This window comes from Zonotrichia leucophrys, chromosome Z, assembly GCF_028769735.1.
Source record: "Zonotrichia leucophrys gambelii isolate GWCS_2022_RI chromosome Z, RI_Zleu_2.0, whole genome shotgun sequence".
NCBI classification, from domain to species: Eukaryota; Metazoa; Chordata; class Aves; order Passeriformes; family Passerellidae; genus Zonotrichia; species Zonotrichia leucophrys.
The window spans coordinates 32,278,585-32,306,478 of NC_088200.1; the positions used below are offsets into that span (position 1 = coordinate 32,278,585).

At 36.4% G+C, this 27,894-nt stretch overlaps 1 protein-coding gene across 2 annotated transcripts in view; it reads left to right on the forward strand.

Moving 5' to 3' along the window:
- Positions 1 to 26,791, forward strand: part of RNF180 (ring finger protein 180) — a 69,844-nt gene extending 43,053 nt beyond the window's left edge. The window contains exons 5-7 of one of the 2 annotated variants that reach the window (XM_064736535.1): positions 2,540 to 2,765; positions 7,344 to 7,469; positions 23,670 to 26,791. In XM_064736535.1, the coding sequence (XP_064592605.1) occupies positions 2,540 to 2,765; positions 7,344 to 7,469; positions 23,670 to 23,872 (555 nt within the window). In that variant the 3' untranslated portion in view covers positions 23,873 to 26,791. The remainder of the gene's footprint in view (positions 1 to 2,539; positions 2,766 to 7,343; positions 7,470 to 23,669) is intronic. The other variant, XM_064736534.1, reaches the window with a different exon arrangement.
- Positions 26,792 to 27,894: the final 1,103 nt, after the last annotated feature.

Here is a 27,894-nt window from a genome sequence, read left to right on the forward strand (position 1 = left end):
TGTCAGGCAGTAGTGGTCTGTCATGGCCTATGAGTGTCCAAATGGAGCAGGCCTCTGTAATGCATAGTGTGTTGGATTGACCCTGGCTGGACTCCGGGCAGCCACCAAAGCTTCTCTATCACTTCTCACCACAGCTGCACAGGGGAGGCAAGGATTGGGACTTTGGAGTAAGGGGGATGAGAGAAGAGTTTTGACGCTCAGCAGTGTCTTGATACGCTCCTATCTTGGCTTATCATGGTGGATCTCTTGGTTATTGCAGTATATTGGGTTCTGTGATCTGTGAAAGAGAAAACCAGAAACAGAAACAAAGAAGATGCATAGAAGAGGCAGAGCATAGTAAATGTCTTCTGAGTGTCTCCCATAATGAATAAAAGATTGGTTGCTTCTTTAACCCAATATCCTCATTCCATAGAGTTAACTTTTGCAGTAGTCAGGAGAGGGCATGGCTAAGCTCTTCAAGGATTATTCTATTCTACCTTGTGTCATTGCTGGGGTCGGGGAAAGAGAGTCTCTTCCAAAGAGAAGGGCTTCCTTCCAGTTGAGTAAGTGTGGTGCAGGTTCTGAGCTGGAGGGAGGGTTGGATAACATCGGTTCCAAGCTGGAGGGGGCAGTCAGGTGGCACTGGTTCTGAGCCAGAGGGAGCAGTGGGGTATTTATGTCAGGGGTTTCCACAGTGAACAATAACTGTGGTTTTCCTTATACTTACATATATATGCCTTTAGTATTGTTACTGTTACTGTTCATATTCTTATCTCACTGCCATTCCCAGTTTTTGTTCTTATCTCAGTCAGTGATCTTCACCTTTTGTGCCTCCCATTCTCCTCTCCAGCCCTCCACAGAGGGGAGGGGAAACGAGTTGAGTGGCACATGGTTTGGAGAATCTCAGTGGGAGCACTAAATTGAAGAGTGCAGAATTCCTAAATCCTGATAGCCAAAAACCCAGGTGCCATAAATAACAGATCTTCAGATTACTTGGGAAGGTTTAGTCATTTTACAGGAGCAAAGCCAGAACATGGCAATGCACCCCAGTTGTTACATTCACATAGGATGAGCACCATTTGGGAAGTCCAGCTATGTCTTCCTACAAATATAGCAGTGCAAGGAAATTTGGAGCACATGTGCTGACAAAAGCAAGCAGTTACCAAAGAAGATAAGAGTTCCTATACTTTCTACTCTAAGGTTTATACTGAGCTTTGTAGTAATAAAGTTGTGGCTTGTTTTGAACTCATTCTTGCTGGAACATTAAGTAATTATTCAATTACAAACATAAACATTCACAAATTAATTTTCAAAGGCAGAACCATTCACAGTTTATTTTTAGAGGTTTTTTTTTTGCCTTTCTTGGCACAGCAAAGGTATTTTCACGCCTGAAGGATGGGATGCCATCCAGAGGAGCATGCACAAACTCAAAAAGTGGGTGCACAGCAATCTCTTGAGGTTTAGTAAGACCAAGTGAAATGTGCACTGGTTGGAGCAAGTCATGATATCAAGCTGAGGCATGAAGGAATCAAGAGCAGCCCTGCTCAGAAGGGCTGGGGAGTGCTGGTGGCTGAGAGGCTGGACATGCCCCAGCCATGGGCACTGCCAGCCCAGAGAGCCACACGTGTCCTGGGCTGCATCCAGAGCAGGGTGGGCAGCAGGGCAGGGAGGGGATTCTGCCCCTCTGCTCTGCTCTGCTGAGACCCCACCTGCAGGACTGCATCAGCTCTGGGAGCACAGCAAGGAAGGACATGGAACTGCTGGAGCAGGTTCCGACGAGGCTGCCAAAATAATTAGAGGAATGGAGACTGAGTATTTGGTTTGTTCAAAGTGTGGTTTTGTTTGTTCAGTATTTGGTTGGAAAAGAGAAGGCTCAAGGGTGATGTAATTGTGGCCATTTAGTGCCTGAAGGGAGCGTAAAGGATGGAGAGAGAATATTTACAAGGATATGCAGTGATAGAACAAGGAGACATGACTTCAGTCTGCAGTAGGGTAAGTTCAGATTTGATACTAAGTAAAAAAAATTTATTTTGAGGGTGGTGAGGCACTGTAACAGTTTGACCAGAGAAGTTACAGATTGACCAGAGAAGTTACAGATGTGCCAAGGCCCGGTTGGGTGGAACTCTGATCAGCCTAGTCTCAAGAAAGGTATCTAGCACATGGCAGGAAGGTAGGAACTAGATGATCTTTAAGGTCCCATTCAAGCCATACCATTCTATGTTTCTGCCTTTTTGTAATGCAGATACATATAAACTGTAAAAATTAATTTTAAAAGAAGAAATCTGATCATAATAGAGTTTTACTTAGCCGTTTTGGTTTTGTTACTTCCTTCTTTTACTGCCTTGTGATTTTTCGTCTTTCCCACAGAGGACTTTTTCTGATATTCCTGTTTTATGTTTCATCATCTTTTTAAAAGTATTAACCTGTATTAAATTTAAGAATATCACGTGTGTGATATTAATCTTCTTAACCATTACTGAAAATGATCTTCTGGACAATTGGTTTATCAAAAATAGTTATGAGCTGAATGTGAAAATATGTTCTCTTTTTCTTCTTGCAGCCTGCAAATGATAACCTGCATACAGATGATGAGCAGGAACTCAGAGGAGATAAAGAAAGCTATCTCTGTGCTGTGTGTCTGGATGTTTATTTCAACCCTTACATGTGCTATCCATGCCACCATATCTTTTGTGAACCTTGTTTAAGGATGCTTGCCAAAGACAATCCAACCAGCACTCCATGTCCACTGTGTCGCACTACAATTGCCAGAGTTTTTTTCCAAACAGGTATAGAAATGAAAGATTTTGCACTTTTTTATTTTTTACAAAAAAAAATTATTTGTACTTTTCCTTCCTGTATGCATTCAGAGCAAATTTTGGTAATGTTAATCCACTGTGAGATTTTCTTTCCATTTAACATCTCCTAATAACATTCCATGCAGGTTCTCTTCAATGTCAAGTAGCTATTCAGGACATGTACTTTTAAACTTTTTATTTTAGAAATGAGATTCTGATTGCTTTCTTTTCTAGTAGAATTCTTTTGTTTCTTCTTCCTGAATAATAACAAGCTCAAAACATAATAAATATTTCTCAAACTATCCTAATGGAAAAGTATTTTCAAAATTGCTCACTTCATGGCGCACACAAAAGAATGCTCTTTTCATTTACGACATTAAATTTAGAGACAATTAAAGGCTTGGAGATCATCTTCTTCAACCCTTGATCATCTTCTTAAATTCTCCTGTCCTAGCCTCCTATACCCTCATCTCTAGTGTTCCTAACTCTTAACAGTTGGAAAATATGGTGGGTAGGGTGTTTGGTGTCAGATTGGGTATAGAAATAGAAGAGGGTAAGTAGTTCTGCAGCTAGAATATCTGGAACAGCGTGAGTCAGTCTTTTATGTCCAAAGCTTATATGGTGGATTCAAGTGCCATTGATAAAATTGCACCATGTATCTGGAGTCAGGTCATTTACAGCACTTAAAACTGTGCATAGACAGTTCACAAAGTAATGGAAATGACTCAGCCATGCAGGAGTGTTTGTTTCATTTTAGACGCTACAGAGATCTTGCAGAGCTGAGATCTTGCTAAGCTGTTGTGAGTGCTGTGATGATGGCAGGTTAGGGATGCAGACTGAAGTATGGTTTCACATTGATCAGCAGAGCTGCCCACTTCTATTTCTGGTTGTCCACAGACTCTGCTTTTGAACAGACCTAACTTTGTATGATTTGATGGCAGGTCAGTTTGAGGAACTGACTGGGATAAAGAACTCATTTGGATGGGAAGGAAGCATTTTTCAGGTGAACCTATTGCCTCAAGGTGATTCGCTGAGCAGCTGCTGGTTGCCAGGGTTAGAGACTGGCTATATCTGCACTGATGCACTGCAGCAGAGAAAATGGGTGGAAAGCTGCAGCCTGAGCACTCTCAACCCCTGCCTGTCTGCTGTATAGAGATTTCAAGCTGTTCTCATTTCATTTTCCTAATGTTTGATGCTCCCTTCAATTTGATGTACAGATGAAGTGTGTTTCACTGATAGATAGTTAGGTTTTTCTAGGGCTATTTAAATTTTAAAAAAACAATTTAGCAGATTTGCTGCAGAAAATTACCACTGGGAGAGCACAAAAGTAGAATAAAGATGCTTTCTAAAATGTATTTGCAAAACTTTTCAACATGTTACAGTTTTCTAAGTGAAATATTACTAGGATTATTTGTAGCCTTTGAGTATCTAACATACAATGTGTAAAAATGCCTGGTGGGAGGGAGTGAAGAGGAAGGAGCCAGATTCTTTTGAGTGGTGCTCACTGCCAGCACAAAAGGCATTCGGTATGAATTCAAACAGAACAGATCCCATCTGAACACAAGAAAGAGCTTTTTTTTCGTGTGAGAATGTCAAGCAGTCTGGTCAGAGAGGCTGCTGAACACCCGTCAAAACCCAGCTGGTTCTGGGCCCCTGTGCAGCTGACCCTGCCAGAGCAGGTTGGACTAGCTGTTCTCAAGACATCCCATTCAACCTTACCCACTCTTAAAATATTAAATACGTATGTAGCTCTTTTGAGGAAGAAGAATTATGTGCCTAAGGAGAACATAAGGTATCATAGATTTGTAAATATAGTCTACTATAAATAGTGGGCCATAACAGTATATAATATGTTTTGTATTAACTACTTCAGATGAGAGAAATCTGCAGCTATTTGTATATTGCCATTCAGTATATAGCAATATGTGCTTGACTTAGCAAGATATTTAAAAATAGGTACAGTAATTTAGCTTTGTTTTATTGTATATACTAAGAAAAATATTTTGAAATATTCCAGTGTATAACATACCTAACAACTTTTAAATTAACTAAGGGGTGTTGATGATGATATTGTATCCTCAGAGGAATTAGTAAAACCAGCACATTAAGAAGATGAATGGTGCCAGAGCAATGTAAAGCATAGTAATTTGGTATTTTTTTCCACTCAGAAGAGTTATTAAGCCTTTAAAAACTTATGCTTAAGTCACTGCTACTATAGGTTTGTGCAGGTAACAAAGCAAAGTTGCTTGTAGTCTTTACATACTTCTCTAATGCTGCAGCTGGGATGTTTTATGTCCCTCATTAATTTATTTTCGATGCTCTCTGCAGCTTTCCTTTTGTAAAATATGTGTGAGTGCATATATTTTACAAAGATTTGTCAAAAAAAAAGAATTTAAGGATATACTCAGAAGTTCACTCTTTAGCTTGTACAGTTTTGCCGACTGAACATAACTGCAACAGAAGGATGCATGTAACGTGTCAAAAAAGGGCTAAGAGATCAATTATCCATCAATTATGGAGAAAATCAGTGTTTAACTGAGAGCTACAAAGCCATATTTGACTCACAAAGGCAATTCCTCTGGCCAGTTGCCTTGGTCAGCTGAGCCTTTTTTACAGGATCCCTTAAGCATGAGTTCCAGTCCAGATAGGTTGTTCTATGGTGTTTACTATGTGTTCCCATCTTTCTTAAAGGCTTTCTTAGAAGCCCTTCTCCCATCACAATAAACTCACATCTGATCAGATGACAATGTGCCCAGGATACACCTAAGAAAACAGCTCTTGAGCTGATTCCATCAAGTAACTTAACTTAAAAGAAGCATCTTTTAAATGCTTCACTTACAGGGAGTGATCTTCTGCACTTCCATTAATAAAAATTTAATTTATGTTGTTTGCAAGAAGGGCCAGATCTGACACACATGTGCAATAAATCCCCCGCTTTGGAGAAATACAGATTGAGGGTAGTGGTTGTGCAAGGGAGGTCCAGGCACATGGCAGGGAAAGAGGGTCATGTACCTGTAGAGGGACAGGTGACCTGGCCAGCCTGAGGGGATCTTTCATTGAAAGCCCAGCCAAGCAGGCTTCTAGAAGCCAGTAAGACTTGTCACCACTGTTTTTTCTGAGAAACAGGAATTAGATGCCTCACCAGAGGTTTCAGTATTTAAATTTGAATAAAATTGAAAGAACTGTGTTGATTTCTGTGGTCTGTAGCAGGAAAATAAAATGTTCTCTGTGCTGTGAGAAGCAAGCAGAATCTCATGAAAAGACTGAATCTCAATAGTACTTAATCCAAATATGTTCAGTAGCATATAAAGCTCTTTCATAAAAATTTAAATACAGTAGTGAAAAATACACAATTTGTTCATTTTACATTTTGGAGAGAAAAGGCCCTTTTTCCTTCAGTGACAGCAGTTTATATGTGCAGTAGCTCTATTTTCACATAACGAGAGGGAGGATTTGAAGATTCTGTGCTCTTCATGTATTGTGTAGCTCCATGCCACCTGCATTGTGACATGGTGAAATAAAGTATAATTTTTAGAATCAAACTAGCCTGGGGTTTTTACTTCAAATCTGTTAATGTCTTAGCTTTCTTAAATTTGCCAGAGAAAAAGATTTTATTCTTTCATAAAATATTTATTATTGGAAAAGCATGTTCCATTAGATTGGACCACATGAAGTAATAAAAAAAGCCTTCTCAAAAATCCTGTGAATGTCTTTTCTTACTTTGAAGGTACAGAAAGAATTATGGTACCAGCTACTATTAATATTTATCTGGAGCCATCTTGGTTTGGAGGCACAAATTGATGAGCAGGGGGTTGAAGTTTTTCTTGTTAACTACTAGCTTAGCAACCCTGTTTGTTATCAGTTGATCAATTCTATGTTAGGAAAATACTGTTGTTTTTAGTTTTCCATTGCATTGCTATGAATATCTTAGTTTGGCAGTTTTAAGTTGCAACCATGTAGGTATTTCCCCAAATTATACACTGAGAAGATGTTGATTTCTTGAGATTAGTGCATAATGCAAACTCCTGCAATGTATCATGAATCATCCTACAAATGTTTTTTTAAAAACTTATAAAATAATTAATTAACAGGATTAATTAATTAACATTATTAACTTCCTGTTAATCCAAAGTACTTTTTAAAATCTAAAAATAATTTCAGGTTCTTCCCCTTTCTTTGCATTACTGACTATTACTGAATGGTGATGTTAAACAAAAAGCTGAGAATTAATACCACAGTCATTTTTATGGATATAATTTTTATTAAGAGAGATCATAATAGTTTTGTAAGTTAAATAGCTTGATTTCTTAAATGCATAATTTTGCCAGAAATTATCATAATGACATAATCTTTTCTAATTTTTTTTTCCAAAGAAGCAGCATGTTTACAACTTGCTCTCGCTGTGTATGGAAATGGTTGCATAAATGTGATTTTTAAAAAATAGGTGTTATAATCAGAAGAATTACACAGTAGATATGGCATTTTTTATTTTGTGTAAATTTATGCAAATTATTATTATGCTTTATTTAGAGCATTGATCTATGTATTCTTTCCCCTTAATTATTGTAGATCTGAATAACTCTACCAGATCTTTTTTCCCTGTGGAATATTTGAATTTAAAGGAAAATTTTCAAAAATCCAATTCTGCTAAATGGCCTCTACCAAGCTGCAAGAAAGCATTCAGAGTTTTTGAAGGTAAGATTTTTAATTTTTGCCTAAATGTCATTCAAACTCAAGTGTAATATTTGAAAATAAGACTCTGATTAATACGTGCCATCGGCAAACAGACAGGTGATTCTTGAAGTAGAGATGAGTGTAATTCTCATGGGTGATTCATAAACACTGCTCTGAATCTGAAGATAAACTGCAAACTGTAAAAAGACAATTGTGGTTGTACCTTTTAATTTATTTTTGAATCTTTAATTCTGTACACATTGTCAGGATAGTTTTTATATAGCTTCTTTCTTAGAAAAATGTCTGTCTGCATAGTAGAATAAAAAAAATTACTCTAGGACAAAAGTTGCTAGTTCTGAGTGTGGTAAATAAAAATGTCTAAAAAAAATCAGAAGAATCAGACTTTTATAAAAGAAGTCAAATAAAAATTTTGAATGATATATATTATTCCATATATTATGCATACAAAATACAGTAATGGATATGGGTGTTTTAATTTCATTTTCTCTTTATTGCATGAAGAAAACTTAGGCTTTTGTTGCTACTTTAACACTAAACATTTTCAGGATTAACTGATCATGAACTGAACAAATTTAAGTTAGACCATCTAAATGCAGGATTCACTGTTTACCCATATTTCCCTGCTTTCAGTCTAATGGCCTTTCTTCAGCAGGCCTCATGTAAATTTACTTGTAGTTACTTGTATACATTTTTCATAATGCTAGCTAGCAGATATGCTTTTCCTGTTTGCAGGAGCAGATGGCGTCTAAAAGTATGTGGAAAAAAAAAGGAGTTGCATTTTATATTCCTTGTATAAGTCTACCCAGACCTTTGTAAAGGTGACATTTGATAAATTCTGGAACTCCACTTATAAAATCATGTCAAGTAATGTCATAATTTGATACTGATAATATCAAGAAATGTTCTTGGCCATAAAAAATAGCAGGCTTGAGAAATTTGAGAACTCATAGATTATCTTTGGTATTACTCAGAGAAAAAACTGTTGGCAGGACAATGAGGACGAGTATTTACTTTCTCTAACAGGAGTTAATAGAGTAGGAGTGTTAATGCTGGGCTTATTGGTATATTTTAATGTATATTATGCATGTGACATAGTTCCTTTATGTTTTGTAGTCTTACACAAATTATGCCTTTCATAAATATCTTTCTCAATGCTAAGAATTGTACAAAGCATAAATAAGTAGAAATAAAAGAAAGATCTGGAGACATCATAAAGTTTCAGTATTGTTACACCTAAAAATTTGCCAAAGATAATTTTGAGAGCTGGAATTATGTGTCTCCAAAGTATAGCCTAAAGGTCCCACACTAAATGGGAACATGGTTAAATCTAGTTAATGAGACACACAACCCACAAAGCTGTCTGAAACTTTGTCTTTGCATTTCTCAATAAGAGGATTGCTGCCTTGTCTCTCTTCTGACTTTTTATTTCAATAAAAACTACCGCAGGTTTGTGTGCTTTCAAAATGCAAGTATATAGTATTTTCTTCCTGGACTGTTTATTTGGGCTTATATCTAAATTGTACTTGGCAACACCTAAAGTTCTATATTTGGTTTCCATAACTGGTTTTGTTCGCTGGCTCAGGACACTGCTCAAACTTAACAGGCATAAAATGCTGAGAATAGTGGCAGCAAAAGTCTTCTGACACCATATTAGATTTCATTGCAAAGGGAAACCCTGATACCACTGAGATCTGAAGGGATAAAGAGGGTACTTAGATTAATTTTCTTTTAATTAAAACCTAATAGCCTAATAAGATGTTATAATTTCAGAAATCAAATATAAAGAATGGGAAGAGGAATAGGGTGGGTACATGAGTAGAGTGACTGGAGTGAAAAGGGATGTCATTACAGTGCTCAGAAAGCAATGAAATTTTGCAAATTTGAACATGAAAATAACCACCTCTGTATAGGAGTGCACTGTCAAATACTGCAGTACAATACTGCATTGGCAAAGAAGAAATTCTCTAGCCATGTTAGGAATGCATATGCTCTTTCACTTTCATATCCAGCAGGTCCAGTGTTCATGGAGTATCTGGAAGCTCTTTTCATATTATTCCAGCTTTCATTGTGACAAAACCTCTTCCACAATATCATTTTAATACCACAGATGTAAAAATAGTATACCTTAGCCAGTAAATCACTCATTAGATATGCTAAATAAAATCAGACCTCAGAACTAGATTGGGATATGAGAAGACAAATGTTACTGTTAGGAAGTTTAGATTATATACAAAATTTATCAGGTTTACTAATTTTGACTTAATGAACATTGCAGGACTGCTAGATAAAATCAAGCACTTCTTTGTCCTTACTTTTTTTCCTGAACTTATTCACGTAGCCAATTATATTTGGTAATCTACATGTGAGTTTTCTTTCATATGAGATTTTCCACAGGGAATGTAGAATTATCTTTAATAATACAAACAACCCTAACTTTTCAGTTCTTATACAAAAAGAAAGAAACCTCAGCACTGCAGCACTTTTGAGCTTTACACCGATGAAAATTGCTCCAGATTAGTTTGCCCTTGTATTGCACTGTATGTTTTTCCAATGAAGTAATCAACAGAATTCCCTTGTTCAACTTGTTTCATAAACATTGCTTATGGTATTGCTGTCTATATGGTGTTTGGTCAAGGATAAGTTAATGATGAAATGAAAATGCTGTTCATGAAGGAAAGCAATTCTTCTTTTCCGATTCAGATTTTTAATACATGGAAAAGTTAAAAAACTAATTTTAAATTCCATAAAATATCTTCTGTTTCATATGAGATAAAAAAAGATACTATATTAGTTATTCTTTTGAGTACTGACAACTTCAAAAAATTGCAATTTCACAATAGAAATAACATCTCAATTAATAATTTTCTTAAATAGATTTTATAACAGATAAATAGTGTAGTTTGAACAGAAAAGTTAAATAGCAAGCACACTCAATTGGATCTTATTATCATATATCATAATTGAATAACTTAAGTGTGGCCTTTGTATGCCATTAAAGTGGAATTGCATTCTGTAAGAGCTGTACAGTCACAGAAAGTTCACCAACAAAGGGTAGGTCCCCAACAGTAATTTGATACAGAAATGTGAGCTAAAATAAGAGATTAGAATAATTTAAATTGCAAATATGATACTTAATTTGACATTGACTTTGGTGTAATCAAGTGCAGAAATTAAAAATGACTGAGACATTTAGTACACTGTGCCTAAAAGTGTTATTTCTAAAGCTTTTGCATAAATCTGAGGTAGAAATACATTGCAGAGATAAAGGATAAAGTAGTCAGGGTAATGATGATTGCATTGTAGATAGATGCTGGCTGCCTGCCTGTGGAATAAGGTTGTAGAGATGACTCAAGAAAAGTAGAAGTAGGTGCTCAGAGCTGCAGAGGGGGATTATAGAACCTCTGAGTTACAGCCTTTGGTTAGTATTTGGAATCATAATTATTCCTAGTCTAATAGGAATCCCCTCCATCTGTTAATGTTGCTGATGTTTTATATAAAACTTGGCAATTAAATGGAAAGTCTAGTTAAAAATAGAATGTTTGTTTCTATCTTTTCAAATGTTTAATCTAGAAAACATTCCTCCAGTGTTGTATACAATGAAATCTGTGCAGATTCTTTCCTAATCTCATGTCTTTAGGTACTTAATAAAAATATTGACTTCTGCATCAGGATTGCAATAGAGTGTTTTCCAAGCCTACTAAAACCATTACCATCACTTCAGTAGGTCACATCTGCTATGACCTTTTATGTAATCATTCTCTAGAGAAAATGGTGAACCATTTCCTTTAGAGAAAGCTTTTAATCAGTAGGTAAATTTCTTTGTATCTCTGTCTTTAAAATAGGGGTACAATACTAAAATTTACTTTCTTGATTCAAGATTCTTCTTATCGTGATTTCAATTTGATAGGCAAAAAAGGCAGGATGTTGGAAACAAAAAATGTACAAGTTTTAAGTTAAATCTTCCTTGTTTAAAATAACCAAATAAAGTGATACTAGTTTTCAAGTTCAGATAACTGTGATCTACTGAGAAGAAACAAGACAGGTGTTACTGAAAATAGAAGGTGCAGCGTTTCATTTTAGCTATAAAGAGCAATGCTGGCAGAAGGCTCCCAGAATAATCCTTATTTTGGACTATTCTTCTCAAGTTCTTCTAATCCATCCCATCAGGGTCACCTAGAGCGCATGACTCAGGAACTCATCCAGCTGGGTTTTGAATATCTGTGGAGAGGGAGGCTGTACCTCCCTGGGCAGCCTGTTTCAGTGTTCTGCCACCTTCAACACAAAGTTCTTCCTCATGTTGAGGTGGAACTTCTTGTGTTTTAGTTCATGGCCATTGCTCTTTTCCCAGTCTCTGGAAAGCACTGAACAGTCGGGCAGCATCCTCTTGAAACCCACTTTTGGGATATTTATATATGTTATTGATCTTCCCTCTCAGCCTTCTCCTCTCTAGACTAAATGGGCCCAGCTCTCTCTGCCTGTCTTCACAAGATTCCTCAGTAGGGCTTGTCAAATCACAAAAAGTTAATTTGCATACGTCTATTTGTCACAAAATGCATTTGCGATCTGCAGTCTTCACATAAAGTGAATTTTCTGCCTAAAAAAGACACACTTCACTGGAAAGTGTTGTCTCAGTGTCTGCTAGGCTTATAGTACACTAATACAGAAAAGACAGAATCCAAACCTGCTGGTTGAGTGTCTTAGGTCAGCTCCACTGATGGCCACTTTGTCATTTTACTGATTTGTCAGCACTTGGGCCCTAACTCTTGTACCCGTTTTCCTTGCCCACAAGTTCTGTCAGCTCCTGCTGGTAAATTGATTTCTTGATTCCAGAGTCCCCCTTGGGTCCCATGGAGTGGCTATGCACTAAATAGCCTTTATGCTTCTCCTTCTGCATCTTGCCAAGTAGAAGTCAATCTGAAAGGAAAAGAAAATGGAAGGGAAGTTTTAAAATTAAAAGGTCTTTGCTACAGAGAAGTTTTAAATTTCAGCTTCATGGCTGCCACTTCATTCCCTGTTACTTTGCCAACAGTGCTAGAACAAAATATGGTATCAATATAATAATGGTATCAGCCTTGTTTATATTTTAATCTGTTTTGCAGAGGCTGTTCTTTAGAGACTCCTTCAGAGCCACATTCTCATTGAAAAGGATGTTCCAGTCCTAAAGAGTGCCTCCAGCACTAGCCTGTGTAGGAAAGTAATTTACTACTCAGAAATTATGGTTGCTGATTTGTCTCTACTGGTTCATCAATGCACTGGAGGGAATCAAATTCTGTCTAATTTGTACGTGTCATCAGGATTGCTTGTTTCCATTTAACCATGGTACTGTAGGCTACCAATATTCCTGGTGTGGCAGGAATATGGGTAGCTGTAATTATGCAACACCAAGGGTTGTGCTAGAATGGCCATGGCAAAAAGGTATACTGTAGCCTTTCCCCATTTGACATGTCCCTGAATGGATGTTAGATTGGCATCTTTAGTTCTGCTTAGGCAGCCAAGTGTTCATGCTGGTCAGTGAGACAAGGTAAGAGCATCTTGGACCTCCTATGGAGCCATGGCCCACAGCTGCACCAGAGACACCCAAATTAACTTGTAGGGGTGTCAGGGTTTTCACTCTGCAGCTTACAATTCCTAAAAACTTTTAAGGTCCTTTTCTAAAGATGCTTGATAAAATATAGCTGTGTTCAGGATAAGAGGGAAAGTCCTTTGAAGCATTAACAGCCAGCCAAACAAAGAATACAAATATATTATTATTTTTTCTCACTGAAGATATATCATATGGATCCTGTATGGGTCTAAATTACAGCTTGTATTATCCAGTGTATTTTTTACAAGATATGAAGATGTAAGATTTGCTTACAGTATGAAATATTTGGGATAATAAAAATTAAAACCAAGTGCAATCAGTGGCAGGAGACTGTCTTGGAACCTAGTGTTCTTCAGCAATGTTTACATTGTTTTCTTTTCATCACAAAACAAGGTAGCTAGCAGGAAGGGTACAGAAAAGATAAAAGAGAAAGTCAGTTTTAAATTGTTTCCTGATGAGGATTATGTAAATAGACTAGAATACTTCACACAAAGAAACAGATTACTAAAAGAGGGGGGATGATTGCGGTAATTAAGATCATGAAAGGCATGACAGAAGTGTATGTATGCTGCTGTTATTCACTGTCTCATAATAAAAGAACTGGAACTTTGCAAAAGAACTAAGAGACATTAAATAAAATTATCATTACCCCAAAGCATGGGTTCAAATAATGACAGATTCTTGTTCCTGTTAAACTCAAAGGTACCACATTTGTCTGCAGAGATCATGGAAATGCAAGTCCCTGGGACTGAGAGGGAAAAGTGTTGCAATATGCTTGCCTTGTGCTTACTTTTTTTCAATCCTGACCATTTCCTCATAGTCTGACTTGTCAGGAAAAGAATGATAGGGTAGGAAGACCTTTAGACTACTCAGTATGCCTTTTTTATAAGATGTTCTGCAGTTTGATAAAATAGTGCCTTTCATTATGATTTTATTTAAGCCATCATAGAAGGGTTCTATTTTATTTATTTATTAAATAAGATCACATAAATATTTACTATTTGCTTTCTAGAGACTACTGAAAACAATATATAATCTTTGTTTAATCACGTTGGATAAACTTTAAATTACTAATTTTTTTAAGTGGTAGTCTTTCATTACAGAATTTGTTTAGAGCATAAAATATCTCTTGATTTTAATATTTATGTTTTGTGTAAAGTTCTGCTGTGATTAGTTCAGGTTCAGATTGGTCTCTATGAATAAGTGAAAGGAAAGATGCCTTTTTTCTTCACCAGTGACAGGAAATAGCAAGTATTTTTTATGTGTTTTAGTGGAAGTGGAGAATAATCCTTGCCAGCTACCCAAGAAGAATAGGGAATAGGGAAAAAATGATTATATTATATTCTTAATTAGCTGTTAGCTATACTGTTACTGTTAGCTGTAGCTGTTAACTATTATGTTTAATAAATTTTATGTTGTGTATTCTTCCCCAGCGCTGAAATGCATGACCTAGAGAGCAGTTTGTACTCATGTAACCATTAGAGAGTTTCAACTCTGCTGGTCTAAATACATCTTAAATTAAAAGTTAAGTTTGCCTGGTGTTCAGTCCGTTTATTTGATACCTCACAGAAACTCTGTTTGCTACATAATAATTTTTGGTTGCTAATAGATGGTAGATGTATCAGTTGCCTTCATCGCTGTCAATGAGCGGATAGGGAAGAAAGAAGGACAGCCACATACAGTGTTTTTCCTGCCTAATATGCTGTGATTACTACTTCATACACCTGTACCAGTGACAGATAACTCTGTACCCATTCCAAAGCTGGACATAAGCAAAAATTCACTTTGATCGTGGAGTATTTATTGGACAGAAACCTGACAAGATTTTTGGAAGAATGTGGTGCTTGCACAACATAATTGTAAAAAGATAGGCAACATTTTTTAGGCAATACAGAGTTGTGGAGATCCTTTAATGTGAAAACAAAAGCTGACATTTTGATTTGATGAAGGACAAAAGAAGAAGCATGAAAGAACTCAAGGTGATGAATGAGAATAATAAACACTAAAATGTGATAATATTTTAATTAGTCTAGAGCCAGACTAGCCATACCTTCTTAAAGAAGCCAGAGATTTGCAAACAACAGAGCAGATTCAGGAGCTTTGGTGAATGTACTTACTGAGTAGATAAAATTGAATGCTTGAAATTGCATCAGGAAAAATCAGAGATAAAAACCATTGCACAACTAAAAAAGGACTAAAGAAAGGAATTTTTAACAGTTCATAAGCATTTTTTTTTTTATTTCAAATGACTTCTTTCTAGTTAACTTTTTAATAAATCTGCTTTGTGAAAATTTATTTTTAATTTTATGTTGAACAACTATGAAGGCTTTTTAGACAGCTCATTCTGTGAAGTCTTGGCTAACTTCCTAAAAACTGGTTAAGTACTGTCATCATCAGAAAACTTTCAGTTCAGAAAAACTGTGCCAGCTTTCTAAAGATACAATCTTGTACTTTGAATTTTTTCATTATCCGGAGGAACATTTCTTTTATTTGCTCAGATGGGAAATAGAAATTTTGAGTATTGACAATAGCTAAAACTGAACATGCCTTTTTTAAAGACAGATGCATGGGTCCAAGAAAGGTAATTCACCAGTTTCTCCAGAGAAATTATGGGACTTGTGTTGCCAGATTTGCAGATGAACTGAATGTTTTGTGCAAATGCACAGAGCCATGTCTTACAGAGGGGTGTGGTGAGGCATGCCTATTACCGGTATTCCTTCTGATTTTTGCCATCACACTGCCCCTGTCTTAGGAGAAGTAGGGACAATTCATTAATTTATTTTAAAGAGAGTATTTGCATTACTATTATCTACTGTTATCAATGACACTGGATTAAAACATTAAAGCCTTAAGCACTGAAACGATTTTAACAGTAGTTACAAAACTCTGCAAAGTATTTTGTTAAATCATCATTAGTATTAAATATTACGCTTAGAAAAAAATACAGCAATCATGCAGGTTACAAAATAAGAATCTAGAGAGAATTAAGCATCATGTCAAGTAGCATTTGCATCAAAGACAAGAAACAATATGACATATTTTTTTAATGCTATTCTGTACTTATTCAGTCATCTCTTATTATATAATAAGTCTACCTATCAATATCGATAGTGTTTGCCTCTCTATATATTGTGAGGTAGCAGTCTGTACAAACAGAGCCTAAAGGGATGTAAGTACTTAGAGAGGGAAGAATGAAGCTAGAGGTAGCCAATGCCATTACAGCAATATGACACAAACAGGGGAAGGCTTTTGTGATGATAACTTAGGAAGAGTTGCTGGCAGCTGAAATACAGTATTTGGTCATCTGGGAAGATGACAAATACAAATACAACATGATGTACAGAAACATTCAGTGGTAAAATGTAGGAACAGCAGGAGAGAGATGAATGATGTTGATGATGAGTAAGAGATTAGATAGAATGGTAGAGAAGCAGAAAGTAGATTAAAAATAAGATGAAATCTCATTGAATTAGAATATTCAGAATACTTTTTTAAATTATTTTTTCATATAGATTATTGATGCACATAACCACAGAAGCAGAAACAACCTTAAGTTGCTGTTTGAAATTCCCTGGTTTTTATTGTCTGCATGGTCTTGGAAAAAAGAGAAATTGTCCACAAGTTAAATTCACTGTTAAGATACAATTTATTTACAAACAAATGTGAACAAAAGTCATTACAACTCCCTCTCCTGAAGGCAAATGTATTAAAATTACCATAACTGTAATTTGTATGTCATCAATATACATGTACAAGTCTTACCTTTAAAATCAAAGTAACACATTTTATGGTCTAGAATGTGCGCAACCTATGCATTTGGATCTCTGTGACATGCATGAGACCATGCAGCTTCATTCCTTGATATCATTCCTCAACTGTTACATAATATTCTGACTGTTTGGTACTTTTTGTGTTATGATTTGGGGGAAGAAAGAAAAAACAAACGGGTAATTCACCTAGTTACTTAAAAAAAAAAAAAGATCTGCATCCTGAATATCTTCCAAAATTTCTTCAAGTCTCCCAAAGTCAAGTGACTTTTACACTGAGATATGTGAATTAATTACTCCCATTTTAGTACGTATCCTAGCAGTTGAGCTAGCCAAGTGGCTTCTATTTGTGAGTATTGATAATTATAGAATAATCACAGATGATTATGTTTTCTGTGATAATAATCACAGGCTGAGCATGTTTTCTAAGGTCATTATGCCCTCCCACAGTCCTCTCGTTTCTTGATTCCGTTATTTTCAGGAAAATAAACAGCCCAAGAGAGAAATTATGAGTTCTACTTTTTCTTTGAGTTTCTGAGAGGGACTGGACACAGTAGCTATTGAATAATTTTCATAAAATTGGTAAATAGATTTCTTATTTAATAAAGAGTGAGATATTTAGTTATGCAGGATAGCCAATGTAAAATGTGTATGCATGCATTTAATGTGGCTTTATGGCTTTTGGCATTAATTTTCAAACTTACTCATTTTCTTTTCTCACAATCTGCTTATTTTTCACAATATATAAGCTAACTTCATGGGTTCATATTTTAGTTTGTAAAAGCTGAATTTTTTATCTATAAAATAGCAAGAGGTAACTGTCTTCTAACTTTTTATCTCTTTATTTGCTTAGTATTCTGAACATCACTGTTAACTGGTAAAGTGATGCTGCATTTTTTTCTTAGAATTCAAACTAATAGTAGGAATGTGGGAAAAACTTCACTTATAAATAATTCTCACTGAAATCTGACAAGCTGTATTTGAATGGAAGAAGATCTTATATTTATTTCCACTCTAGAGTAAAACCACCAAATTTGTCAAGTGAAAATAATTGTAATTGTGATGGAATGCAATTTACAGTATTTCACAGAGGAAGAAGTCCAAATGAAAAATTGTCACTGTCCTAAAGGCCTGAGAGATGTTAATTTAAGGTATTGGCCATGAATGATCCAAAGAAATGCCGAATTCAAGTATGGCTTTTATGTATTGATTTGTAATCAATAACTTTAAATTCTGCATTCATTTTATTTACACACCTCTGAAGAAAAACTCTGAGATTAGCTACCAAAAAAATTGTACTTAAAATTTTGAAAACTTATCATTTTGAAAATAATATGGGAAGTTAGAGCTGTATGAAATAAATATTTTTAAGAACTGTTATTGCCATTGGAACCTCTATTCATTGTTTTGGTTGGAGTTTTTTATCCTTTCCATTTTGTATATTTCTGGTTCATTTTGTTGTATTCTCTTCTCAGATCCACAAAGGATTTATAAAGTTTTAAGAGAGGGAAGATTATTCTTAGATATAAATCCCAGTAGTTTTGCTAATACCCGACAGCAAGAAGCATTGTTTGTCTGGTGCTTTATTCTGTAGGACTGACGTTTTTGCAAGCCTTTTGTTTTGACAAATGACATGTACATCAGTGACACTTCCACAGTTTGGGATTTCTACATAGTTTTGTCTGTAGCATGTTGTTCTTCTTTTTGTATTAAATGCCTTATGAAAGTCACAAAGCAGACATCTAGCTGTAACAGTGGTTCCCAGCTCTGCCTTATGGAAAGGAGTGTCCCTTATGGAATCAAGTCTTGTGTCCCATATGAAAGGCTTCAGGGCATGGCATATTCAGATTTTCACAGTAACTGATTGCTTATCTAGACTCTTTCAGATAGGGGTCTTTGACACCTTTAAAAAGCAATATCTGTGTGTTTCTCACTAAATTGCCTGCATGCAACTGATTTATTCATGTGCAGAGGCCATCAGTATATCATATGCACAGTGAGTTCAATAAATAACATTTTAAGCAGGCACAAATTACTGCTTAAACACAACTTCCCTCTCTGAGACTGCAATAGAATTTAACACTTAAACCAAAAGCCCAGCAAAAGTCTATAACTGGTAAGACAGACAACATAGTGAAAGTAAAAATGGTTTCAGGAAAGGAAAGTACATTTGGTACTAAGGTACAAATGTACCTTAAGTACATTTTACATCCAGGTTTTTAGAGCCCAACAGCTGTCAAAAAGTAGGACGTGGATTTTGGGGATGGAAAAGAAAAGGAGAGATGTTTAAGCTGTCATGTAAGTCATGGGTATAAGGTGCTGGCAGCCAGCAAGAGACCACAGATAATATTAGAAGGGCAAGAGGAGTGAAATATGCAAGGAAAGCAGAGAGAAAGTGAGAGGAAAGTAAGAGCAGGATAGTGAGGGAGGTTTGGAAATATGATTTTGCTGTGGAAAAGGCCTTGGAAGATGATAGTAGAAGTTTTAACATAGGAAAGCTGAAGGTTCTGTTGTGCATCCTGGAGAAAGAAAAGTTTGTAATTTGATATGACTCTCTCTAGATAAAAAGACTTCTGAGACAACAGGTGTGTGGAGATGAAATAATGAGGCAAGAGTGTGGTAAGGTTCAAGCTTTTCATGCAGAAGAAGTGGATCTCTGGATCTGAGAAGGATGGTGGTTTCATTAAAGGGCCTTAGTTTGGGGAAGGAACTGGATATTTTGGGAACTTGAATTTCAATGGAGAGCTTGAGACTGAAAGCTTGGGGCATGAGATGAGAAGTTAATGGGACATGCTTGCAGTCATTCACACGGAATAAGTGCTGCTCTCTCATAAACCTTTCTAGCAAAATATGATTTTTCTTTCTTGGAAATACAAACCTCACAGCTCATCTTAACTAGAAAATCTTGCAATTTAGCTATTATGTTAGCCTAATCAGAATATAATGCCTCTTGATGTGCTTATGGGAGAAAGCTGGCATTTATGCAAGAAGTTTGGGATGATACCTTGTTTGTCAAAGCATGAAAGCAACATAAAAACACCTGTATACTTGAAAAATTATAGAATACTTGGAAATTTTTGTTCTTTTCCTCCATGCTCTCATCAAGTCTGCAGATGACAACAAATTGGAAGACTCAGTGGTGGGGCTGCTATTCAGACAGGATAAGAAGTTGGAGAAATGCAGGTGCTGCATCAGACAAAGACCCTTTTGCCAGGCACCTCAAAAAGAAAAACCGACCCAAGTAGGAGGTGGAAAATACAGTGTAAAAGAGCACATAGCAACTCAAACTGAGACCTTGTCAGAATGACACAGTGGTCTGTGTAAAGTGATACATATACAGCTGGTAGAATTTATAGTGATATTAAATTATTCACTTCACTAAAGACAGTAAATTTGAACTTGACAACTAACAGTTCTTTTGATCCGTGACCTGGAGATAGCAACAGAACACATTTTCATCAGGCCTGCAGAGAACAGCAAAGTTAAGGACAGATTGATAGACTCAACACAGGGCTACCATTCAGAGATACATTGACAAGCTGTAGAAATGTTCTGGAAGGACTCTGAAATTCAAAAAGGACAAATGCTGAGACCGGCACCTGGGAAGGAAGAGCCCTTGGCAGAGACAGGTTGTGCACTGAAAGCCTGAGGACAGATCTCTGGAAAAAGCCTGGGCATCCTGGTGGAGAGCAAGCTGTGGGTGAGCTGGAAGTATGCCCTGGCAGTGAAGAAAGGCAGCAGCATCCTGGGCTTTGTGAACAGGAGTAGGATATATGAAAAACTGTGGACGAAGCTCTTATCCCCTACTGCCCAACACACCACATCTAAAATCCTGCAGGTTTGCCTTCCTCCCTTGTACAGGGACGACAGCAGTAGACTGGAGCAGGTTTGGCAGAGCGACCCAGGTTTGGCTGGGATGCTCAGAGGCCTGGAGAACCTGACCCAGAGGGAGAGGCTGAAAGAACTGGCTTCTTCAGTCAGGGAGAGGGTAGGCTTTGGGGAGGATCTTCAGTCAGCCTTATCATACCTCTAAGGAGACCACCAAGAGGACAGACCACCTGTTCACAGTGTTCCGTGGCAAGTGGATGAGAATTAAGGCATATAAAGTGTTCAGATTGCAAGGAAAACACTTTCACTATGAGGACAGTCAGGTGTACACAGAGGCATTAGTCATCTCCATAATGCATAATATTCACTGTAGTGTGCTGTAAATCAGCTATTGCCATTTAAAAAAAGACATTTGGATAATACTGGGATTAATTTTTTGAAAACATTTCATGCACAGCCACAATAAAAAGGTAAGTGGGAATAATAACAAAATGTTTTGTCATTGTCTGGATTTGTGGTGATCCCACAACTCAAATTTTGCACATAATTTTAGATTACATCATCTCAGAGAAAAATAAAGGAGGGTGAAGCATAATGTGGAAAGGATAGTCTGAAGTTTTGAAGCTTTTTCCATACAAAGAAAATCCAAAAGTTCTTTTGTTTGGAAAGCATATTAGAGAAAACAGATACTAGAGATCTGTAAAATTATGAATGGCATAAAGATGTTGTAGAAAAGATTATTCCCTGTCTCTCAGAGGCATTCTTGCATTAGCAATTATATCAGATATAACACAAAAATTGATGCTGTGAGGTCAGATGTCCACGTTTGCATGTGAAGCAACTTGTAGTCCCAAGGGCTAAATTCCCATTAGTGGTTGAAGCACATTACTGGAACACTTCTGAGCTCTAAGAGCTCATCTTCTGTTTCTAGTTTTACCTGAAAGGAAAACAATTTATTTACTCCAAAACTGCTCCACCAAGGGACATAAAGTACAGTAAATGGAGTCAGTGTGAGATCTGGTTCACAAGCATGCAGAGACACGTGCAGTGCTGTTTTAACACATTGTTCTGGAAACAACTTCCAAAGATGTAGCTCACTAAGCTGCCAGGTGCTGCAAGGGCACATATGGGAAGGTCTCAGTCTATATTACATTTTTTCTCACAGTCTTTCAATAGCTCTTCTCATCCATGCAGAAAGAAGAGACTGTGCCAAAATTATGTACTTTGGTATATCTGATAACCTCAGAACACTTGTTCATACATAATTTCATTTTATGCGAGCACTTTTAATGTAAATGGTTATTGTAGCTTCCATATTATTCATTTGGGAACATTTTTAGAGTAAAATTTTCTATCTTGTACCTTCTATTTTCTAGTTTTAAAAAGTAGGTCAACTTATAAAATTGAGAGGATATTTTCATTTTTTTGTAGTTCTATTTAGTGCTTTGCTAGTACTTTATAGAAGGTTGCAAAGTGCAACAGATGTGCCTACTGATGCTTACTGAAAACCTTTTTGGTTTGCACACTTTGGTGCATATAAAAGTGTGATTTGCACAAAACATTGTTTTTGTTATCTAGTAACAGGTTCCTACTAACAGTCTGCCAGACTCTGCCAGCACTGTGCATGCATATTCATGTGACTTCAGTAGAAGTTCTTGTTCAGAGTGTAGCAACACAGGCATATACAAGAAAGTTAAATAAAATCTATTTTTTGCACAAATACATGCCCATACATTAATTATTTGGGGACTATATTGTTTGGGGATTGAAATCATGTATGATAGGATTTTTTTTAAGTAGTAGAAAAATACATTAAAAGATGTTTGGTGCTCCCTCAGGTCTTCTGTTTCATAATTCAAACCCCTACTCTATGTTGCTGTTCAGTTTTTGAGGAGGTCTACAGCTCTCAGCTTTTATCTGCAGATGGTTAAGAAATGTGGTTTACACTCTAGCTGGAAATACAAAAGGTATTTTTCTGTCAGAAATTATTAAAGAATACAGAATGCATCATTAAAATTTCTCATTCCATGAAAACAGAGGAAAAGTCCAGAGTACAACAGTCCTTTATCAGAATCGGACAGATTTTCTGCCTTTGCAACCCAGCTCCCAGGCTCTTTTTTGTGCCACAGCCTACTGTTTGACACAGCTGCACAGACTCTTCTCCAAACTCATGTCCTGACATAGGAAGAGGTCTGCTCCCACAGCACCTCTCTCGCTTCTTGGAGAAGTCTGGGGGACAATGAAGAGGACAGACCTTTTGGCAGGACCCCACGCTCAGGCCGTCTTGGAGACACAGGATTTTTACTTCCACTTGACTTGTTTGCACCTGCCTATATATTTTTGAGGTGTTATCAGCGTAGAAACAGTGATTTAAAAATTGAATTTTCACCTGGCATGCATGATATTAAACATAATGAGCATTATATTAAAGCAAGCACAATTCATTTAGAGGATTTATTTATTTTATCTTTGAAAGATAATCTCAGATTCTAGTAAAAAGGAATTCAAATGTGTATCAACTGTTGAACTATGTGGGTACAGATCTGGATATTTTTGGTTACCAAAGAATTCAGATGAGTAGAACCCATCTTAGGGAACCCATTTTAACCAATTACTGAAGAGATTCATTACAGTATATGGAGCCTTTCACTTCTACATCACTAAGTCAAACTCAGTGAAAGAAGGCACCAAAAGAGAGGTGCTCATAAATCTGGATAACTTAAGCAGATATCATTGCTTTATTATGGTAGAGAAATCCATATACAAACAAACAAACATATTATTTTCTAGACGTGGAACACAGAGTTACTTTTTAAGGAACACAGTGTTACTTCTTAAATCCTTCAAAATCAATTCCAAAGATAGCTTCTTGTCCAACAAAGTGATGAAACTTAGCAGTGAGGTGTGAGATTTCCTGCTTCTATTTGTCTTTTTGATAACTGGAGGAAGGAGTGTTAACTTTTTTTGCTAGTCAATCTGGTTCTTTTTAAAAAGATTTTTATCTCCTTGTCTGTTTTTCAGCAGGTTTCCGAAGGCGCTCAAATACTGTGACCAGGAGGCATTTCCCACATGCTGCTCACAGGATGGACTTCATGGACTTCGAGGATGATAGCCGTGGATGGCGGTTTGATATGGACTTGGTGGTCATATACATTTATTCAGTCAACTGGATAATAGGATTTATTGTTTTCTGTTTCCTTTGTTATTTCTTTTTCCCTCTTTAGGCTGTAGAAATAACAGTTAAGGAAAATGAGAGTCATGGGAACAGAAAAATTGTGAATAGAAAAATATTGAAAAAAGGTTAAAATATTTGATACTGCATTTTTATCATTCAGAATTGGAATAGACTGCATCAAGCATGCTGTACAGCTGTTTGTTACTTCTCCTATATGTGACAAAGTACTTGAGTTTGGTTACAAATGTAATGTGAAATCCACATCATACTTCATTCAGTGGGAGTTTTGCCTTTTGGAAATTTTGATGGGGAAAGTATTTACCCCTAATTTATAAAGTGATTACTCTGTAGAAGTACTCCCAGTTTTAGGGGAAGTCTGTGTACTACAAAAGAATGTAATCTATAGAGTCATTTAGGGGTTTCACTCTGTGTTGACACACTTCACTCACTCATTGATGCATCAATTCCTCATACATAAAAGCAATAAAGATGCTTCCATTTTTACTCAGATCCTTTGGGAGCAGGAGAAGTGCTGTACCATGCATTGTGCAGACATTCATCAGAGCTATTTCAGTGCCATGATCCAAATCCTGGAAAATTTTGACAACTGATAGACCTGTCAGCATTCCACTGTGATATTTTGAGCCTATTAACCAAAAAGAAAAATTACACTGCAGTGTGCTGCCAGTTCATCTTTTCTGCAAATATTAATCAAAAGGAATCAGCTAATAACCACAAGTTCTGCACAGTAAGAGGACCATTTTTGTGCAGATTCCCACTGTAGCACCATACCTTTTTTACCCATTCAGATAAGTGTGTTTGGATCCAGCAAGACTAATGGCGGGCAAGCAGCAGGCCTGTTGGCTATGATGCTGTTAGACACTGACCCAAATAAACACTGGAGACAGAAGCATTCTCCAGTATAAGAAATCAGTATCATTATTAAATTGCTGTAAAAATTGAGGATACTTTTAAATGTGGGCTCTCCAGGACTTTATGTCTCATGGGACCGGACATAAGAGGGCACAGTATTTATTTGCACCTTTCTTGTGAAACTATTCTGAAGCACTTTGTAGTTACTCTAAATAAAAATTGATGAGTTACAGTACTAAACTGCAACCAGTTTAACAATAATTCCAGACTTGCTATTTACACAGTATTTTTAAGTGGAAGAGCATCTATTAAATTATAGTACAAGGTACTAGAAATGAATGTGGGAATCAGGTTCTGAAGAATGGCACACAGTAGTTTAGGGCTTTACTTTTCAGGGAGGTACAAGGAAGTTTTTATTTCTAGTGGCATGACTCTTCAAAGTACACTGTACTTTCATCTAGAAAAGCATGTGAGTGTAGGTATATTGTCCCTCTAGTATCAGAATTTGTGTGGGAGACCTGTGGTTTTTCAGTAGGTGGTGTACTCCCCTGTTCTAGCAGAGAACAAGGAGAAATATGTTGTGGAAGATGCCATCTGCCAAATGTGATGGAATGAAATCAGAGTTTTATTAAGAATGATCTTATATTCCTTTACTGGAGCAGCTCCAGTATGGTCAGCCTCTTACAGGCTATGAAGAGATCAGGAAAAGAAACTTTCACTTAATCTGAAAATCAGCAGTAAATCAACTACAAATATTTCATTTCTAACAGGCTGCATAAAACAATCTTTTCAAGAACACATGAGCAGAACTAAAAATTACAAAAACTACACTGATTAGACTAAATAATCTGTTGTCTTTTTAAATATATGCAAATTTAAAGAGATGTAAGAACTGAAATTCCCCATCACCACATACTTGTGGCTCTGCCAAAAATACATTTTTGTAATAAGAATAATCCAGATCCAGTTACTTTGTCTCTTCCTAAAAGTGACTGGCTCTATTATTAATGACATTAAGCATAATCTTGCTAAAGCTTTAAGGCTGGAATAAAACATTTGGTGGAAGTATTTTAAAAACTAGGGGGTATAAGTCATACGCTCCTATTTGGCTACATGCAGATGTGTGGGTGTGTATGCTAAAATATTATCCACAAATTTAAACAGTTCTCTCATATATGCCAGGACTGCCATTCTAACTGCAATTTTTGTTTGCCTCTCTAAATTTCTGAAATTACAGCTCATATGTCAGAAAAGGGAGAGACCAACTCCCTGTTAAAAAAAAAAAATTGCTTCTACATTTTGATCTCAAAAAACCTAAAATAAAAAAATGTCATGAAAAATTACTTTAAGTGATATAGTCTAAAATTCCAGTAATAATATTATTTAAAATTTTAACAAGGCTGTCTGGTAAAGCAATATCCTTCAGTAAATATTCAAAAATATAGTAAGACATAATAAATGTAATATAGAAGCTAACTAGTTATATAAGAAAAAGTTACATCATTTTTAATAGCATGTTACCATGGTTTTATTTGAAAAAGGGCAACAAAGAAGAGTAAAAATACAATTTAATATTGGCTTCTTTTGTACATTTTCAACAAGAATTGATGACTGAGAGAGACATTTTTCTAAAGTTAGTAGGACTCACAGTTTTGCAGGACATTTCTAATTGTTTAACTCTACCTTTCTTCAAGGCCTAAACAGTTTCTTGAGCAATATTGTTTCATTTTATATGGATTGTTATTAATTCCACAGGAAGATTATTCTTAAATTATTTAAAATGTACATTATGAAGGCTACTCCAACTCTGAGAGATCAATCCTCCATAGGAGGAAAACACCGAAGAGGTATAGAGTGGAGATGCACATTTTTTGTCATATATCGGGATTTTTTGAGATACATACTTCTGTAAAAATGCAGAAACCATTTAAAAGCTTAAATTTGGTTTTCCTTGAAGTCTGCTGTAAAATCCTGTCAATATCTCTTCGAGCAAGAGCAGGCCCTTTGTAGGCTATTTTCTGGTTCAATTGATCCTGATAAGCAAGTGTGTATTTGTAACTATCGTAGTATTAAAATGTTTACAATAAAATTTGGGTTGTTCTTAATATTTTGCAGTCATTTCACTAGATTTTGCTTGGTGGAATTATTTTTTTTTATTCATTGTATTCTATGACATCCCTTTTGTTTCTGTTTGGGGAGCAGCAAAGTTTTGCTGATTTTTTCACTACTGGGATTAAGTTTTTTTATATTAGCAGCCTTTTATTTGTTTCATTACTTTCCAGGCATCTTTTGTCAGAAATCATCTGGGGGCATGGTCTGGTTCTTAACATATGCTGATAATGAAGAATTCTCCGTACTGGCTCTGTTAGTCAAGACCATTTAGCAGTTGAAGACAGCAGAAACCCAGGACAAGACTTAGATATCACATTTACTGGAAAAGGACCTTCATGCCTACTCAGAAGTGTGTGAGTTTTTTGTCAACCAGTGGGTATGTTTGTAGCTCCCCTACATGCCAAAGGTCCAGTCATCTTGCTTCTCTCATAAGACAATTCTAAAAAAAAATCCCAAAACATAGCTGCTCAGGGAGCAGCTGCTGTGAAGCACAACAGAGCCTTTCATGGCTTGTGCCTGCCTACAGAAACTCAGATCCCAGTGAAGCTTCTCCCAGTATTCTGCATATACACCTCGTGTTTTTATCACATGTCAACTGCTTCACTTAGTGATACTGAGATGGAAAAGAAGGAAGAACCAGTGTGTTTTGTCGTTTTTAGAGAAAATTATTGCTGATAACATGAAAGTCTGGGAGTAAGATTATCTATTGTAGCTGTCATCTGACAAGTAACTGTCTTCAGGGTGTGTAGTGTTGCTTTTTGGGTGTGTTTTCAGGATCTTTTGTTCTTTGCTATCCTGACAACATTATAACTATGAGATGCACACTCTCCTCTGGGGAATTCTAGGTCACAGATGAGCAGAAAAGAAAGATAGGATATCAAGAGCATCTGCTGGTGTTCAGCCCCATACCCAGGCAGAGGCTATGAGGAAAGATGCTTTGGATTGCTCTGGATATGGACCAAGACACCAAGCTATCCTTAGAGATGCCTTTTATTACCAGAAAGTTCTAAGGCAGACAGTACTAGTATAAGGACTTAAAGATCACCGTTTTCTGTCTCAAACACAGTTACCACAGAAAGACTTTTC